Raw genomic sequence first — 16,018 nt, 5'->3', positions numbered from 1 at the left:
GAATTCCAACAAAGGGAATCCGAGCATACATTTGGACAAAGGGAAAAGTGTGCATGACAAAAAAATCCTCTTTATTACTCCTTTTCTTGTGATAAACTCGTTCGTTCCCTTTACAAACCGTTAATCTAATCAGTGCAACATCCTCTTCATTCCGCACAATACAGATCCGTTCGGGCCAATTCTATAAGTTCATTCTCGTGCGAAAGTAGGTGACGAACTCACCCACTTCATGGGACGCCTAGGCTACCAGAATGGCACATGGCACTCCTTCCCTTCATTCGGGCATCAACTTTCACCCCTCCATAGTACAAATCGACAGCGAGCCCATGCACGACATTATCACTATCTATACTGCTCGAGCCGTCAGTCGAACCACTATCCCGCTTAGTTGTCTCTAAGATTGAGGAAGACACAGAGCTTGGAGATGAGAATAGCGAGTCAGCGACATTGAACCCCCTACCGCCCATTCGCTATGACTCCTCAAACAAAGACAACTGAAAAATAGGCATTTTATTACCGGAAGGAATAATCGCACAATATGCAAAGCAAATAAGGAAAAATGGTGAAAATGACGAGGAAAGCCCACCCTTATTTATAGGAAAATAGGCTGTAACTATCAAAGGTCATTCACCGTTAGATTTGACCGCATCTGACAGTCCAGATTATCCCTCTCTACGACTTCTCCAAGGCACGAAACACGAAGCGATGCATGTCTCTTCTTGCCAACGACCATCCCTAGCCACATTTCAAGAACAATTAAGCGGGGGCAATCCGCCCAAGCCAAACATGAACCTCCAATGCAGACGGCCAACCTCACCAAAGGAATCCAATGTCAGCTACTTCTAGCTCTAGTTTAGGGAACTTATGTATCGTATGATTGTGTGATCAATTATCGACTCGGTGGCCTAGGACAAATGTTCTATGATACTCGTTTGGCCAAACCCCTAGGGCGACCGAACAGTCACAAACTCTAAGAAACCTTAAGTATCATCTATAATCAAATTTACTGATAAAATGTACTTACCAGGTATTGGGCCATGATTATGACTGTGCTAATCACAAGCTTATATTTAAACCTATAAATATGAGTTTGATGTAAGAAGATATGTGATCACATTTATTGCGAATTTAAAATTTTACTGTGATAACTAATCTACTATATTATTGAGTTGAGTCTGAAAATGTCTTTGACATGTATCCAGCGCATAGTTTGAAGTTGGAATATCAAATACTTAAGAGAACTTCATTGTGGAAATTGAAGACGACATCAGGAAACTTGAAAAAAAATATAAAAAAATGTTTTGATTATGACCCTTCATTCCACATCTGAAACACTAACATTTTTTTAAAATTTTCAATTAAATGTAAGAGAATATTAATATACACATGTATATGATTAAAAGATAAATGAATTCAGATAAATTACAACGGTATTTGAGAAATATAATAAATATTCAAAACTACATAAATAGTATACTATACTTTTTCTAGTGATATAGTTTCCTCACTTAGTTCGACACGTATTTGAGGTGATAAACTCCTTTACATATTTGTCAATAAAAATGGAAACGTGATCAAACAAAGTCAAGACAATGATGATCAATGAGAAACAATTTTTTCACCGCATTTAAAATTTAACAAAAAAAAATCATTTAAAAAACGAGCATCCTGAAAAAATAAATCATTTTAGTTCTAAAATGAAAATGGTGTACACAAAAATATATAACTTCATTGTTGAAAATTGGAAAAAAAAATTGAAAACTTACATCTAGCAATAATTTTTATTTTAATAAGTTTGTCACTTAAGGTAACATCTACATGGAGGTTTCTAACATCTCCATTATATAATAGAAAAAAGGTTTTGAAAAGAAGAAACATCTATACTTAAACATTTTTTATACAATTTATTATCGTCAACTGAATTTTTTTTAAGAAAATGTGTTACTATTATTGGCCGTACAAACATTAAAGATATCTCATTTTGTTTGCAGATTGAAGAGGAAAATTTATGCTAAGATATAATAATAGGAAGATGTGAAATGATGTAAGAAGAAGAATTCTAGAGACCATTAATAATTGCCTCATCGCATATATATTAATATCAACTTGCAGAAAAAGTGAAATATTCTTATTTGATAAATAAATTATTTTAAAAATACCAGTGCTCCGCAATCCGCGTGATTCCATATTGATAGTAGGACGAGTATGCTATTGAAACAATAAAAAGAAAGAAAGTAGTGTTTCATACTTAGCTCAATACACAACTTACCGAAAATACCAAACACCGTCTCAAACATTATACATTTATTTATTATAATACAATCTTAATATTTGTTAAAATTATTTAATGTGCTTAAATCATATTAATATAATCTCTTTATTTAAGTTTCTAGTCGTAAAAAAGATGTGGCAGGACCGTATGAAGCGTTGGTGTCATGTTGAATAATTATATTATATTATCTCATTGTGTAAAACAATAATATATATGTCCAAAATATATTATTACAATAATATAAATAGAATCAATCTAAGGTAAAATTATATATGTTATTATATTTTAAGTTTATGAAGTATACTCTATCAATACTCTTTCTTTATTTCCGTATTAACAAAATATTTATTATTAACTAAAACGTTAGGGTTTTTGAACGTCATAGCTTTTACAGATAAAATTTTCCTTTTGAACGACTGAAGTCTTAGATACTCGTCAACTAACAATTCAGTCCACCTCATATCAAATTCGATAAGAACAACATACTATTTATAGTACCACATTATTATTCTTTAAACAACATGCTAATGTGTTTCACAAATAACAATAAAAGATATTGGTGTCACTTTAATTAACTCAATCATATTAAATAATACCATATATCATTTACATCATCACCTTTCCACCTTTCAAATACTATCAACATTAATTTATTGAAAGAGATTACATCGATTTTTTTAACAAATATAAAAACTACTTTAAAAGATTAAAAGATCACATTAAATAATTCTGTCATAAAAAATATATTAAACATTTATTTATTTTACATCTTTTACACACTTAAACATTAAAGTAGCTATCATCTCTACACTGTGGAATATAAATTAATTTTTCACTTTTCTTTTTATTTCACGTTATTTATCTCAAATGTTACGAAATCATAAAATACATAAATTATCAATATTAAAAGTTCTTCTTTTTAAAATTTTATGACACTCAATACTAAAATTAATATCTAAGTTGATATCTTCACATTTGAACAAACTAGTCAATCTTTCAAAATGAATCAAGCAAGTCTTCATATCAATTGACTGAACTCTGAGTGATTTTTATGTCAATTGGTTAGTCTTCAACTAGTCATTTTCAAATCCAAATGTTGTTTAGTTTAAGGAGCCTTTCGTGTGTCCAAATTGCTTGAATGGTACCTATAGAAGGTACTTTGATACTAAAGTCAGTAGGTGACAAAACAGAGAAGCATTAGCTACGATGATGTATATGTTGTTTATATATTTGAAAGTCATACCTTAGAGCTTTATTTATAGTAGTTGTTATGGACTTTTACCTTTTGTTGGTTTAATCATGTCCCAATCATATCTTAATCAACAATAATAAGTTGATTCGTGATTATCATTTGTGTTAATCTGACCTTCATTTGGTAATTGGTCAGCCATACTATTTGGTCAGGATGGTCGACCAAGGGTGGTCGGCCAAAGTTCGACCAAAGGGTGGTCGCCCAAGGTTGGTTGGCCTAGATAGGTTAGTCCAGGTGATCGACTCATAGTGTCGATCAATGATCATCGATACACATACAATGCATAAGTCCTCCAAACCTGAGTATTAAATAATTTATGAAGGGGTTTGGTACGTTGAAGTCCAAGTACCTAAAGTTCATGTAAGCCGAATGTTGTAACCCGGTCGGGAGGGTTCCTAAGTGTAAACTCGTCCTTGACCACTAATTGTGTACTTTATTGTATATTTATTAGATGAGCTTCAACCATTTTTAAGGTGAACGGTTCAGTAGAAGTTCTTTTCTGAACTCTTCCTTGACCGATCGCTTTTGAAATGGCAGAGGTGCTTTTAATAACTCTTCTTTAACTTTCTAGGTGCTTCATCGTCAATGTTTTTTTTTTTCAGAATTTTTTCTTGATTAATTACTTAAATGATACGTAGTAGGAATTCACTTAGGTGAACTCTTCGACGTGTTCATCAACTTAATAAGTTGAGAGATTAGTTTTACAAGACGAGACCGAGCTTTTGAGAATAGAGTGGACTAATGTCAAGACTACCATGTTATTGAGTTGAATAAAGTAAAGTTCGAACAAAACTAAACTATCAGCGGACAGACAATAAGGCTGAAAAATTTGAATCGAGTTGTGAAAACTGAAAAATCTCTATAATTTGAGGCCGAGAAGTCAAACTGTTAAGTTAGTTGGTCCGTAATAATCAACCAATAGTGATCCATACACATACATAACAGTTACCATACCAACGATTGTTGGTTTATGTTTATCCACATTTGCTACTTTATTTTGTTGTAATTTGAAAACTCTAAAGACAATTGTTGGGGCAGAGTGCCCATTTTGGGTGGCTTTCCTTTGTGCTCACAATGGCATCGAATCCAGCAACTTGCAACTCAGAGAAGTGTGCTGAAAAATGTGCCAAAGAAGTATCATTAGATATTTTAGTGTAATCGATGAAATAAAAAATACTTTTGTAATACTTTATTCCTTTAGCAATAATTATTAATTAGATGGACACGCAGTAGGCACTTTCTAAGATAGAGAGAATATGCCACCAATCGATTAATATATTCAAGTATTAATTGATTCAACCCATTGTATATATTATAATCAGTCTTAATTAAATAATTAAGCATACTTAATCTAAATATGATGGACAACATTGAAGTACAGCACCAGAAGAGCTTCTATTGAATCTAAAAATAGATTTATAAGTAATCCATTTTTTTTATAGAATACCTATATCTTTAGCTATAATATAAGATAAATAATAGAATTAAGAAAAATATATATGGAACACAGTTATTAAATGAGAGTTACAAATTATGAAAAAGAGAGAGAAGCTGGAGTCAAGCAAGAGGATAGAGGAGATAGGTAAAAATAAGGTATTATGGTGGTTGGAATAGTTTGCTTTTAAAAATAAAAAAATGAAAAATATGTTTTGTAACCCTGATAAATTTGATTTTAGTCTTTATATTTTTGAATTAATAAATTATTTTCTAACTTTAATGAAATGTAGTACTTTTTTTAATTTTGTAACAATAAAAATATTAAATTAAAACAATTCAAATGTTTCTTGAAGACTAATTCATCAATTTGAAAGAATACTAACAAAAACTAAATTTGAAGGAACAATAGTAGGTGAAGGATGACGGAGGTTGGTTGTTTATTCCCAAAAGGTGACAATGATCATATTTAGGATACTGTGTCCTGTTTTAGATTTGTATAAAGAGATCTAATTAAAATGTGATAGGCTGGAGGGAAATATAATGGGAAAAAAAGTATTTCTTCGGATATATTTAGGTGGAATAGAGCAAAGTTCCACATGAAATTATATATATATATATATATATATATATATATATATTATTTAACTGTTTTTTTTCAAATCTACAAATAAGATAGTTGGGAATTTTATTTTCACAAAATTTCTATCTTTCTATTATCGCTTTTTTTGTTCTTATTGTTTCAATAAACGGATTTGCAATGATACCATGTAAACATTAAAAGCACAATAAACGAAAAGAAAAAAAAAAGTCAGTAAAACACGAAAAACAATGCAAGATTGTTGTTGTTCACTTTTTGCACTAGGAAAGAGATTTGCGGTTAAATGTGAGAAAATGTCAAAAAAAAAATACAAATGTAATTTATTACATTATTAATTTATAAATATATAATAATTTATAATAATAATATAAATATATTATAATATATAATATATAATATATTAAACTGTTGTGTTTATAATAATAATAAATAATATACTATAATAATATAAATAATTATAATAATAATAATAATATAAGTAATAATAATGAGTTATATTATTATAATTTTAAATAAAAATTTCAATTTCATTTTAATATAATTCCTATTATTTAAATTTAAATTTATATTATATTTATTTTCAAAATAAAAAGATAATAATATAATTTTATTTATTAAATTTTTTTAATTTATCATATTTATCAAATCATACAAATTTTCAAAATTTTTTATTTCAAATTCATTCAATTACACAATCTTTTTCTTAATTCATATAACTCCTCGTTCATTTTCTTTCCCTCTCAAATTTACTTTCCTAAATACGTCTTTAAGTCCAAACATGAGTTTCTTTTGAGACATAGATTAAAACTCTGTTGACTTTTAGATACAAAAGTTGTTAGAAGCTAATAAAGAAAGAGAAACTTTACTTCTTCATATTCGTGAACAAATAAATCTAAGTTTAGAGAAAGAATATTTTACTTTTTGATGAATTTTCTAACTGAATTGTGTTTGTGGGATAATGCTGTCCAGGATTTTGGGATAAAAGAGAGCCAAGACTAGGGTCACAATATTCCTATTTGAGAAAATAATTCAAAAAACAAAAAATTTAAGAGGAAAATTAACATTTAAAAATAATAACAATCGTACGCAATTGTTATAGAGATTTTAACGTGATAAGTTTGTTTTGAAACCTTATTTGTGTATTATTTTAGATGTTTAAGTCATTGATCTGATTGTTTGTTAATGATATGAAGAGTGAAAAATGTGCTTGTTGGGGGTTGAAAATGGAGGTTCCCTACATGTAAGGAATTTGTATTTGATATAATTTATATGTATATATTATGACATTCTTTCTAGTCAATGTAAGCTTCAATTGTGCACTCTTTTATGATAACAGTAACTATTTATAGGATCATTAGATCTATTTCCTTTCTTCAAGAGTGAAAGAAAAATAAAGTAGCTTAAACATAGAATGAAATAGAAGATTGTACTAGTTTTCATTATATCTCATTCTTATTTATCAGTCTAAACAATGAAACTTTTATTTCATTTGCCTCCCTTCTACCAATTTTAAAAAAATAAATTGAAATATTCTATAATAAAATATGTTGTTTGGGTAAAAAGTTTTAAAAGAAGTTTAAATTTTATAATTTCATTAAAATAATTTAAAATTTTCAAATTTCACCTAAAAAGTATTAATTGGAATTTTTCATATTTAATACATGTTTTTTCTTTTTTACTTTTTTCTTAATTTAGTTTTGGTTGTGTAACATCCCATAATCTCACACATGATAATTCATAGTTGATATATATATATATATATATATATGTTTTAAACTCAGATTTCAACTACAAACTCATAAATATAATTCGAATTCTTCTAATTTATTCTTCTATCTCTTTCTTCATTGGCACTGAATCAGACGACATTCCTTCATCTGCTCCCGTATAACGAATTATACGATCATCGCACATACACAAACACAAACAAGTAGGGTGAGCTAACATGCAACAAATCATTTATAAAACATGTATATCACAAAATAAATTAACAATACTAAAATATCACCATAAATGTCACCGGAGAAGAATCAAATGTTTGACGAATCAAACTCACCATAAACGCTAGTACATATGACTAGTCACAACTTACTGGATTTGACCAGGGTTCCTCTATGATCAGGGATGTACCAACTCCGGTTTTTAAGATTCCTCTATCCTACCATCACAATTATAATTCATAATTCCATATCTACCACAATAACCTGAATTCATCAGAAATTTTCATTCCAACAAGATATATTGCACAATAATTTAACAGTACCTAATCTGTTCAACAAAGATTTAAGTTAAAAACTTGTCGAGTAGACTTTCAGGAAAGAGAGGTGCCTCACAATGGAGAACTTAAGTACCAAGTCTTTCCTTAGCCAAAGTGTTCCTCAACTAGTTTTAACAAATTTCTTATTTACAGATTCAAAACAACAACATATAATATTAACACAGAAATTCAATATAGATAGATATATAACAAGCACCTATGTTTTTCATTGACAGTATTCACACAGAATTTCAAGACATGAATAGTAATAAAACAATATTAAATCATAATATAAAAGCTTAGAAATGTTAGCTCCCGTACCTCTATTCCAGACTTATTTTCTTGCTCAGAATTTGTTTCCCCGAAAACCCTCCATAACTTCTACTCTTCTTGCAACTAAAAATTTCTTCCTAACTCTTTCTTCTCTATTTCTCAAGATTTCTCACTTGATTCTTCCTCTCTTTGTGCAGAATAACCTCCCCTCTCATGGCTATTTATAGTCCAAAATTTTAATCACCACTTGACATATCTGATCCCTCAATAATGACTTCAAACGTGGAGTGCTTATCCACTATCATTATTTTAATTTTTTTTTAAAACAAAAAGGTAGAAAAAAGTTTGAACCCATGTTCTTGAAATCACCACAATTTTCTATCATTTAAGCTACCAAAATTTTCTACCATTTAAGCTACCAAAATTTCTTATTTACCGGTGTGGGCGTTAGAGCATTGAGAGGACCTTTCCCTAGTACGAGAGGACCGGGAAGGACGCACCTCTGGTGTGCCAGTTATCGTGCCCACGGTAAACGCTGGGTAGCCAAGTGCGGAGCGGATAACTGCTGAAAGCATCTAAGTAGGAAACCCACCCCAAGATGAGTGCTCTCCTATTCCGACTTCCCCAGAGCCTCCGGTAGCACAGCCGAGACAGCGATGGGTTCTCTGCCCCAGCGGGGATGGAGCGAAAGAAGTTTTGAGAATTCAAGAGAAGGTCACGGCGAGACGAGCCGTTTCTAATTAATGATAGGTGTCAAGTGGAAGTGCAGTGATGTATGCAGCTGAGGCATCCTAACAGACCGTTAGACTTGAACCTTGTTCCTACATGATCCGATCAATTCGATCAGCTTTCCACATTTTATTTTTACATAAACTTATTAATTATATTTTCCATTCACAAAGAAATTTATTACTATTAGTAATAAAATTGTTACTATTAAGGTAAATATTTTTCATGGGTCTCACAGATCAATTTAATTAAGATTAAGAAATTGTTGGAATGATTACTTTTTTTTTGTCGATATTAACTAGAGATTTTTTTATTAATGTTGATAGGATTTATTTTATTATTTAAATTTATAGATTTTTTTTGTAGACTTATTTCTTATTTGAGATTAATTAGGAGTTTTTTTTGCAAAACTCAGGGACTAGTTTGCGGATGTGAATTAAATTTTTTTTATTAACGTTTGTTGTGATTTTTTTTAATATGTTTATCGTGATTACTTTTTTTTTATCATTGACATAAATATTATTCTTTCTCAATAATTTGTAAGGATTTGTTTTTTCTAATGTTATAATTAGGAAATGTTCTAACAACCCCCAACCATCAATATCATTAAAAAAATCCTTAATTGATATTATCATAAATAATTGTAGTAAATATCAACCGAAAATAACCTCAATTGATGTTAATTGAAAAAAAATGATGTTTTACAAATATCAACTAGAAAAATCTTTATCTAAATAAAATATTTAAAAAATGAAATAATTTAAAATAAAATGAATTCAAGTTTAACATGTTTTAATATTTTAAACAATAAAATTTTCTATTCAAACAAAAGATTAGGAGATTTTGCTTATTGAGAGTTTTCTGTTACCATCTTTTTGTAGTATCTTATTATACTTGTAAGTTCGGCCAAAATTTGCTAGTGCCAGAAAAATCAGTTGTAGATGCGGGTTTGATGTGTACTTTTAATTTAGCCATTTGTCGTTCGGTGTGTCAAATAGAAATTTCATAGTTTTTCTATAAGTTCTCCCTGTAAAATTATAATATAAAAAACATGATACCAAGAGTTTCATTTATCTTAAAGGGTCTGAGGTAGAAAAAGAGGTCAGATTTTGAGAGAAAAATCCCTTCGAGCAAACAATTTGGCCCAATTGTAGCCCAAATTAGGAGTGATAACGATGAATGGGTAAAAGATGGCAAAATATTTGTCAGTATACTCGCAATGGTGCATGATGATGTATGTATAAAGATTTTTAATCTTGAAACTATGTAAAGATGCATGGGATAAGTTGCTAGGAAGTGAAATAATGTAAATCTTGAACCTATAAGAGTTTCAAGCTGTAAAAATGAATGAAACTAAATTTTAATCTTGAAACTATGTAAAGATGCATGGGATAAGTTGCTAGGAAGTGAAATAATGTAAATCTTGAACCTATAAGAGTTTCAAGCTGTAAAAATGAATGAAACTAAATCAATCAAAGAATATTTCGGACAATTTTCTAAGCTAGTTACATAAATCAAATTGTTTGGTGAACAACTTTTGACAAACTGGGTGTGGAAATTTTTTTGGGAAATCTGTGTCTGAGTAAAAAATATTCTCCTTAGAAGAAAATAAGGTTTGTTTTAAATATCAATTATAGAGCTTGTTGATACCTTCCAAGCTCTTAGACATGTTGGAATTCAAGTGTAAAATTAAAGTTTTATATTGACTAAAAATGAAAAAATAATAATATATAAGAAGGAAGATACATAAAAAAAATTATGTTAAAAATAATATCAATATTTAGATTTTATTCATGTCTTATTATTGTCCTCTAATAAATTTTTTTGAAAGATCTATAAAGATAATTGTGAACTTCTAAAGTAAAAAAATAATACCTTGTTAGTAGTTATTGGACAGATAATGTCTCCATTAATAATGAAAGTATTGAATGTATTGTTGTTTTTATCATGTCCAATTTAAATACTTGTTTCTCATTTCATCATTTATCTTATAACTTTGTTTAACTCCATTAAAAAAAATTATCATATTAAAAAGTGTAGGCATACAATCAATTTGGCCACTCGGAGAATGTTTGTAAAGATAAAATAACTAACCGTTATTATAAGTCCAAGATGTTGAGCATGAGGAACAATTTGAGAACCTTTTATTGTTGTTTGTGACTTATAAAGAATGGTTCCATAAATTATATGATTCACAATCCTGACATTTTTAAGTAAATCAATCTGTCCTACTTCTCTACTATCATCATTTGTAATGGAGAAAGTGCTAATCTCAAAGGAAAAGGAATTTCTGCGATTGAAGCTTTAATAGATACAAAATGTATTTAATATGTCGAAGTTTTTTTTTTTAGTTTGGTTCAAATGAATGCTAGAAACGAATTATTCCTTGTGTTTTGAAAATATGAGCTTTTTTAATGGGTGTGAGCTTATGTCCATTAAAATGAAATATACAAATTTTCCAATTGAATATAAGAGAAAAAGACTTGCATTATGTTTTATACGGAAATACAAATACTTTAAAACATATCACTTGAGGAAACGTTTCAAACTTCCACGTTTGAATCAAATGAACCCAACAAGAGTTGTCGGAGAGAATTTGGAAATTTTTGGCCCGGAAAAGAAAAAGAAAGAAAACAAATCTTTGAAATTTTGTGGACTTGTGTTGAATATTTTTCATAGTCATAGAGAGGAGTTAACAATTATGACCATTGTTTGGCATGTATGCAATAGGACAAATCTATATTAGACCCAAACTTGATTTCCAATAATGTTTCGATACAGGGATTCATGGGTATTTTTCGAGAAGATTAATTGGGATGATATAATAATAATAGTAAAAAGTTGTCACCTTTAAACTCATATTTGGATTCCAACATAAAAAAAATGTTAAAATTGTCATATTTCTTCTTATCAAGTAAATTTTCACTATAGAATACAATATTGATAACATTGCTAACTGTTATGTCTCGTCTAGTACCAAAAGCTAAGGTTCTTTAGAAGGATCGATTTAGATACGATTGCAGGTATTTGTTCAAGTGATACAAGTTTTGTTACTGCATTTTTCTGCAATGATTACTGCATTTTTGAATTACCTTAAGATCCATCTTCATCCACTACTACCTTTGTACAAGGGCAGTTGTCCTTTTGTCCTGCTTCTTTTTTATTAGCAAAGGAAAGGAACGATCGAAGATGAGAAGAGAATGATGAGCCTTCAAGGTTACTGTTAGAGTGCCTGTTATAACGGTAGATCAATCTAATGACATAGCAAAGGAGACCAATGAAGCAGGCTATGCCACTCAGCAAGTAAAGCCCCCAAAAGCTTTTCAGCCCAAGTCGATCAATGCTTTCTTTTGCGCCTTCTGAGCTGCAAGCCATTCCTGTTAGCCATTTATCATGAATTCTCTGAAGATCACCACTCTCTGATAGTTTTAGGATGGCAGTTGACATGTCAACTGCTAGGGGAGATTCCCTTGGGAAGCCCTGTATGCAACATTTAAAACATGTTCAAGTTCCCCATCATCATATTTATCACATATATGTCTATAAACAACCATCTGTCTTAATACTTACAAAACCCCATCCACTCTTGGTGAACTCTTTACCAACAATACTATATTCACATCTGGTTGCTAGGAAGAGCTCCATGTATGCACGTTCATCTATTATTGCAGCAACACCACCACCACCTGGTCCATCTTTTAAGGCTTTTTCATATTCTAACATGGAGTTCAGAGGAACAAGCCTGGATCTGTCCATGTGTAGTTCCGCAGTTATATAATTTTCAGTAAATGTATCCTTCACGTAGCCAACGGGTTCATTACTTGCTATTAAGCTTTCAATTCCCTTGACTTGGGATGAAAGGTGTTCCACAGTTAGGATGGAGGTGAGGCTTGCAGTATAACTTGAGTTGAGTATCAAAACCACAAACAGCCATATGATTAGTACGAAACGACCAAGAGTGCTGACAGTCTTCTCTTCTGCATACAAGGGGACCTCGTTAGATGTAGTAAGACTTATATTTACTACACCGATTTTCACCTTCAAGATTTGTTATTGATATGGCATTAAAGCATTAAAAAAATAGTATCATGAATTGAATTCTGGCAGTCCATCTTCACAATTAAATAGAATATCTTCCTAAGATAAAAGGAGGAGTTTCTGATATCCACTCTTAACAGTGGAAAAGACAATTTGTCAGAAATATTGTTGGATGTTAAATCATTCATGTGCTTCCAGGTAATAGCACCAAGCTTTTAGAATGAATGTTTCTTCGGAGTTTGTCAAAAAGTTAGAGTTTCTGTTCTCTACAAGAGGAAAGCAGCAAGCAAGGATAACTAGCTAAAGCAACTCTCCAACCACTTACTCTGTGTTGAAAATAGGGTTGAGAAGCTAAACCTGCAGAGATAAATGAATAAGATTCAGCAAGAGTATGCAAGTGACATACGATGAACCAATCAAAGTAGTTAGTTAGACCATATTTTAAACTGTCTTGCAAACATAGTTACCAGATAATGGTGACAATTTGTCTTCTTGCGGGGCCTCTAAATTGATCGTTTGTACCACGCTCTAAAGTCCACACGACAGCTCCCACCACCAAGAGGAACATTCCTGTCACAGACCACATCATTGGAGTGAATGGTATGAGAAAAGCCCAAGCACTGGATTTCAACTTCTTGACAGGTGCCACAACAACTAGCCCAGAGTTAATGTATGGCTGTGTAAAATCCACTATCTTTGCTCGGTTTGTACTAATGGTCATGTCCCCCACCACACCATCGAATGCCTTCACATAAAAGAAGCAATTCCAATGCAGGAATTTAAAACTAACAAAGTAACATGATGCAAAAAAGAAGATAAATTAAGAAAACTTGAATACTCACACCAATTGTGACCATGTGAAGAAAGTCTGAATGTGACGGGTTGGTTTTACCATCACCAAATGGAATAAACTCGAATGGTGTCGGGTAAGGCAACAAGTTCATTGCAGCAGTAAACACATCTATGCAAAAACCACTAAGCTTATTGGTACCCTCAATTCTTGACACAATCTCGGGGAATGTAACTCTAACTATCACCCCAATTCTCAACTGTCTTCCATTGCTGGCAAGACTCCAACCGCGTGGTGTTTGAGTTGTTTGACCTGGCCAGATGACATCATATAGTCTTTCACTGGAATTGGAATGAATAGTAGCTTCTTCAGTGTGGAGGCCAGAGGTATCAGACCAATAACCAATCCTCCTAATTCCACTGCCTATCACATTAATGATTTCATACGATGGATGCATTAAATTTCCATCTGAGTCAAACATCATCTGGCCCGTTAAACCACTTGTGTTCAACTCTAAAATCTTTTTATGCAACATGCTACCATTGACGAAGACCCTCATAGCATCTAGGTGAAGGATGTCCCCAGTTAACATGTTAATTACTCTCGAATCATTTGAAAACGACAAAGTTCCTCCATCCTTTGAAAGTGCATCAAGTGCATAAGCCAGTGCCCAAACAGTGTCATACGCGTAAAGACCAAAGATGTTTAATCCAAAAGGATTCTGATTAGGATTTTCTTTCTGGATCAGTTTGGTCCATCTAGAAATAAATTTGTCCTTTATGTCTGAATCTGGCGTATGCATGCGCAAGGTGACAACACCTTGGATGTCATTCATGATGGCTGGAGATGTGAACAGGGATGGGTCAGAATCTAATAGTGTGGTTAGCCAATCTGTGGCTATCCACACATAACCACTTTGCATCATGCCAAGTGATTGAGCCACATGAAGTACTTCTACACCAAAAGAAGGGTATATGTGAAGGATTATTACTCTTGATTCCATTAATGCTGCTACCTTAACTAATGCACTGTTTATTTCTTCTCGGGTTATATTACATGGCCTAAAGGGCAATTTGTGTGATATTTTACCTTTTTTCTCTGCCAGCTTATCTCCTAAGGCAGCCACTCCATTTCTTCCATGGTCATCATCTACGAAAATGGCTATGACATCTCTCCATTGAAAGTGATCAACAATTTCTGCCACAGCAGCCATCTGATGCAGATCACTTTGCGTGGTCCTCACAAAATATGGGAACTGCATTGAGGTCAGTGTAGGGTCTGTGGCAGCAAATGAAAGTAGAGGCACTTGCATCTCGTTTGCTATGTGTGAAATAACATGTGCCATGACCGAGTACTGGGGACCAATTATGGCCACAGTGTCACTCGCCATCAACCTCAGTGCTGCAATAAAAAAAAAAAAAACTCTAAGATAGTGGTTAAGAAATATGTTTATGTGGGAAAACGTAAAAAAGGGTGAAGTGGAGAAGTATGATGTGTATGAGAAGAACATACAAGCAATGATTCCCAGGAATCCAGTGGATAACTTGGTGTCAAACATTGAGATATTAAGCTTAGTTCCGTTGAGAATGGTTGCATTGGAATTTACATCATCCACAGCTGCTTGCATGGCAACTTTAGCCACTCTTCCAACAATAGAGTCGAAAGATAAAATTGCCCCGATATTAACGGCACTTGGTTTTGTAGAAACATTGGCGGTTCCTTTTGAGAGAAAGGCACTGTAGAGGATGAGAAGGGCAAGAACCCAAACTTTGCTCATGTTATATTTTACTGGGAACATGATGGGGAAAATAAAGCAAAAATCTTAGTACATTTTAGTATTTGTGCATCTAAAAGAAAAAGGAAAGAAAGTACATGGAATATCCTTGCTGTTCCCAAGTGAGGCATGGCGTTAATGCTTTTATAGGAAGTGGATCATGCATCAGGTGTTTGGTGCCTCGTAATCTTCTGGTTCTCCTCAACAAGGGAATAAACTTGAATGGTGTCGGGTAAGGCAACAAGTTCAGAAAACACACACAAAGCGGTCACAACTATAGCCAAAACAAACACACAACCAACAAATAGAAACATAACACCCACTTCCCACGTATCACTAGGCTCAACTTGCTCAGTTATACAAAATTTAACAACCGAGATTAGTTGAATTTTCTATTAGTTAAAACATCTCATAATTAATATCAAGCAAAAGAAAATACACGTCATAAATTAACATTAACATAAGTAGCTTTCACTTATCTACATCTCTCCAAAGACTATTTCTTACTTACGTTGTTGTTTACGTACAACACATTATCATTATAATTATATTAGATTTATTTAAGATTATATAAACAATTTTATATTATGATAATAAT

General features: G+C 31.8%; 1 protein-coding gene across 3 annotated transcripts; it reads right to left on the bottom strand.

The window, feature by feature from the left end:
- Positions 1-11,693: 11,693 nt before the first annotated feature.
- Positions 11,694-15,744, bottom strand: LOC108325281 (glutamate receptor 3.6). Of its 3 annotated transcripts, XM_052871820.1 has the most exons (8): positions 15,519-15,744; positions 15,159-15,382; positions 14,736-15,047; positions 13,699-14,600; positions 13,324-13,601; positions 13,182-13,213; positions 12,389-12,795; positions 11,694-12,298 (listed from the first exon to the last, which is right to left on the bottom strand). In XM_052871820.1, the coding sequence occupies exons 1-8, from the start codon at positions 15,584-15,586 to the stop codon at positions 11,912-11,914; spliced, it is 2,610 nt and encodes an 869-aa protein (XP_052727780.1). In that variant the 5' UTR covers positions 15,587-15,744; the 3' UTR covers positions 11,694-11,911. The 3 variants fall into 3 exon arrangements, with proteins under 3 accessions (XP_052727780.1, XP_017413824.1, XP_052727779.1); XM_017558335.2 differs by having other exon boundaries at positions 13,699-15,047; positions 15,159-15,434; XM_052871819.1 differs by having other exon boundaries at positions 13,699-15,047.
- Positions 15,745-16,018: the final 274 nt, after the last annotated feature.

Source organism: Vigna angularis, chromosome 1 (genome assembly GCF_016808095.1).
Source record: "Vigna angularis cultivar LongXiaoDou No.4 chromosome 1, ASM1680809v1, whole genome shotgun sequence".
NCBI lineage: Eukaryota > Viridiplantae > Streptophyta > Magnoliopsida > Fabales > Fabaceae > Vigna > Vigna angularis.
This window is presented reverse-complemented; position numbering and strand designations above follow the sequence as displayed.

Bases quoted from the DNA above. Each gene is read 5' to 3' on its own strand.
- LOC108325281 (XM_052871819.1), bottom strand. From the start codon at position 15,586: ATGCATGATCCACTTCCTATAAAAGCATTAACGCCATGCCTCACTTGG. The intron at 15,048-15,158 runs GTATGTTCTTCT...TTTTTATTGCAG, and splicing joins ATTCCTGGGAATCATTGCTT to CACTGAGGTTGATGGCGAGT. The intron at 13,214-13,323 runs GTAACTATGTTT...TTATCTCTGCAG, and splicing joins CAAATTGTCACCATTATCTG to GTTTAGCTTCTCAACCCTAT.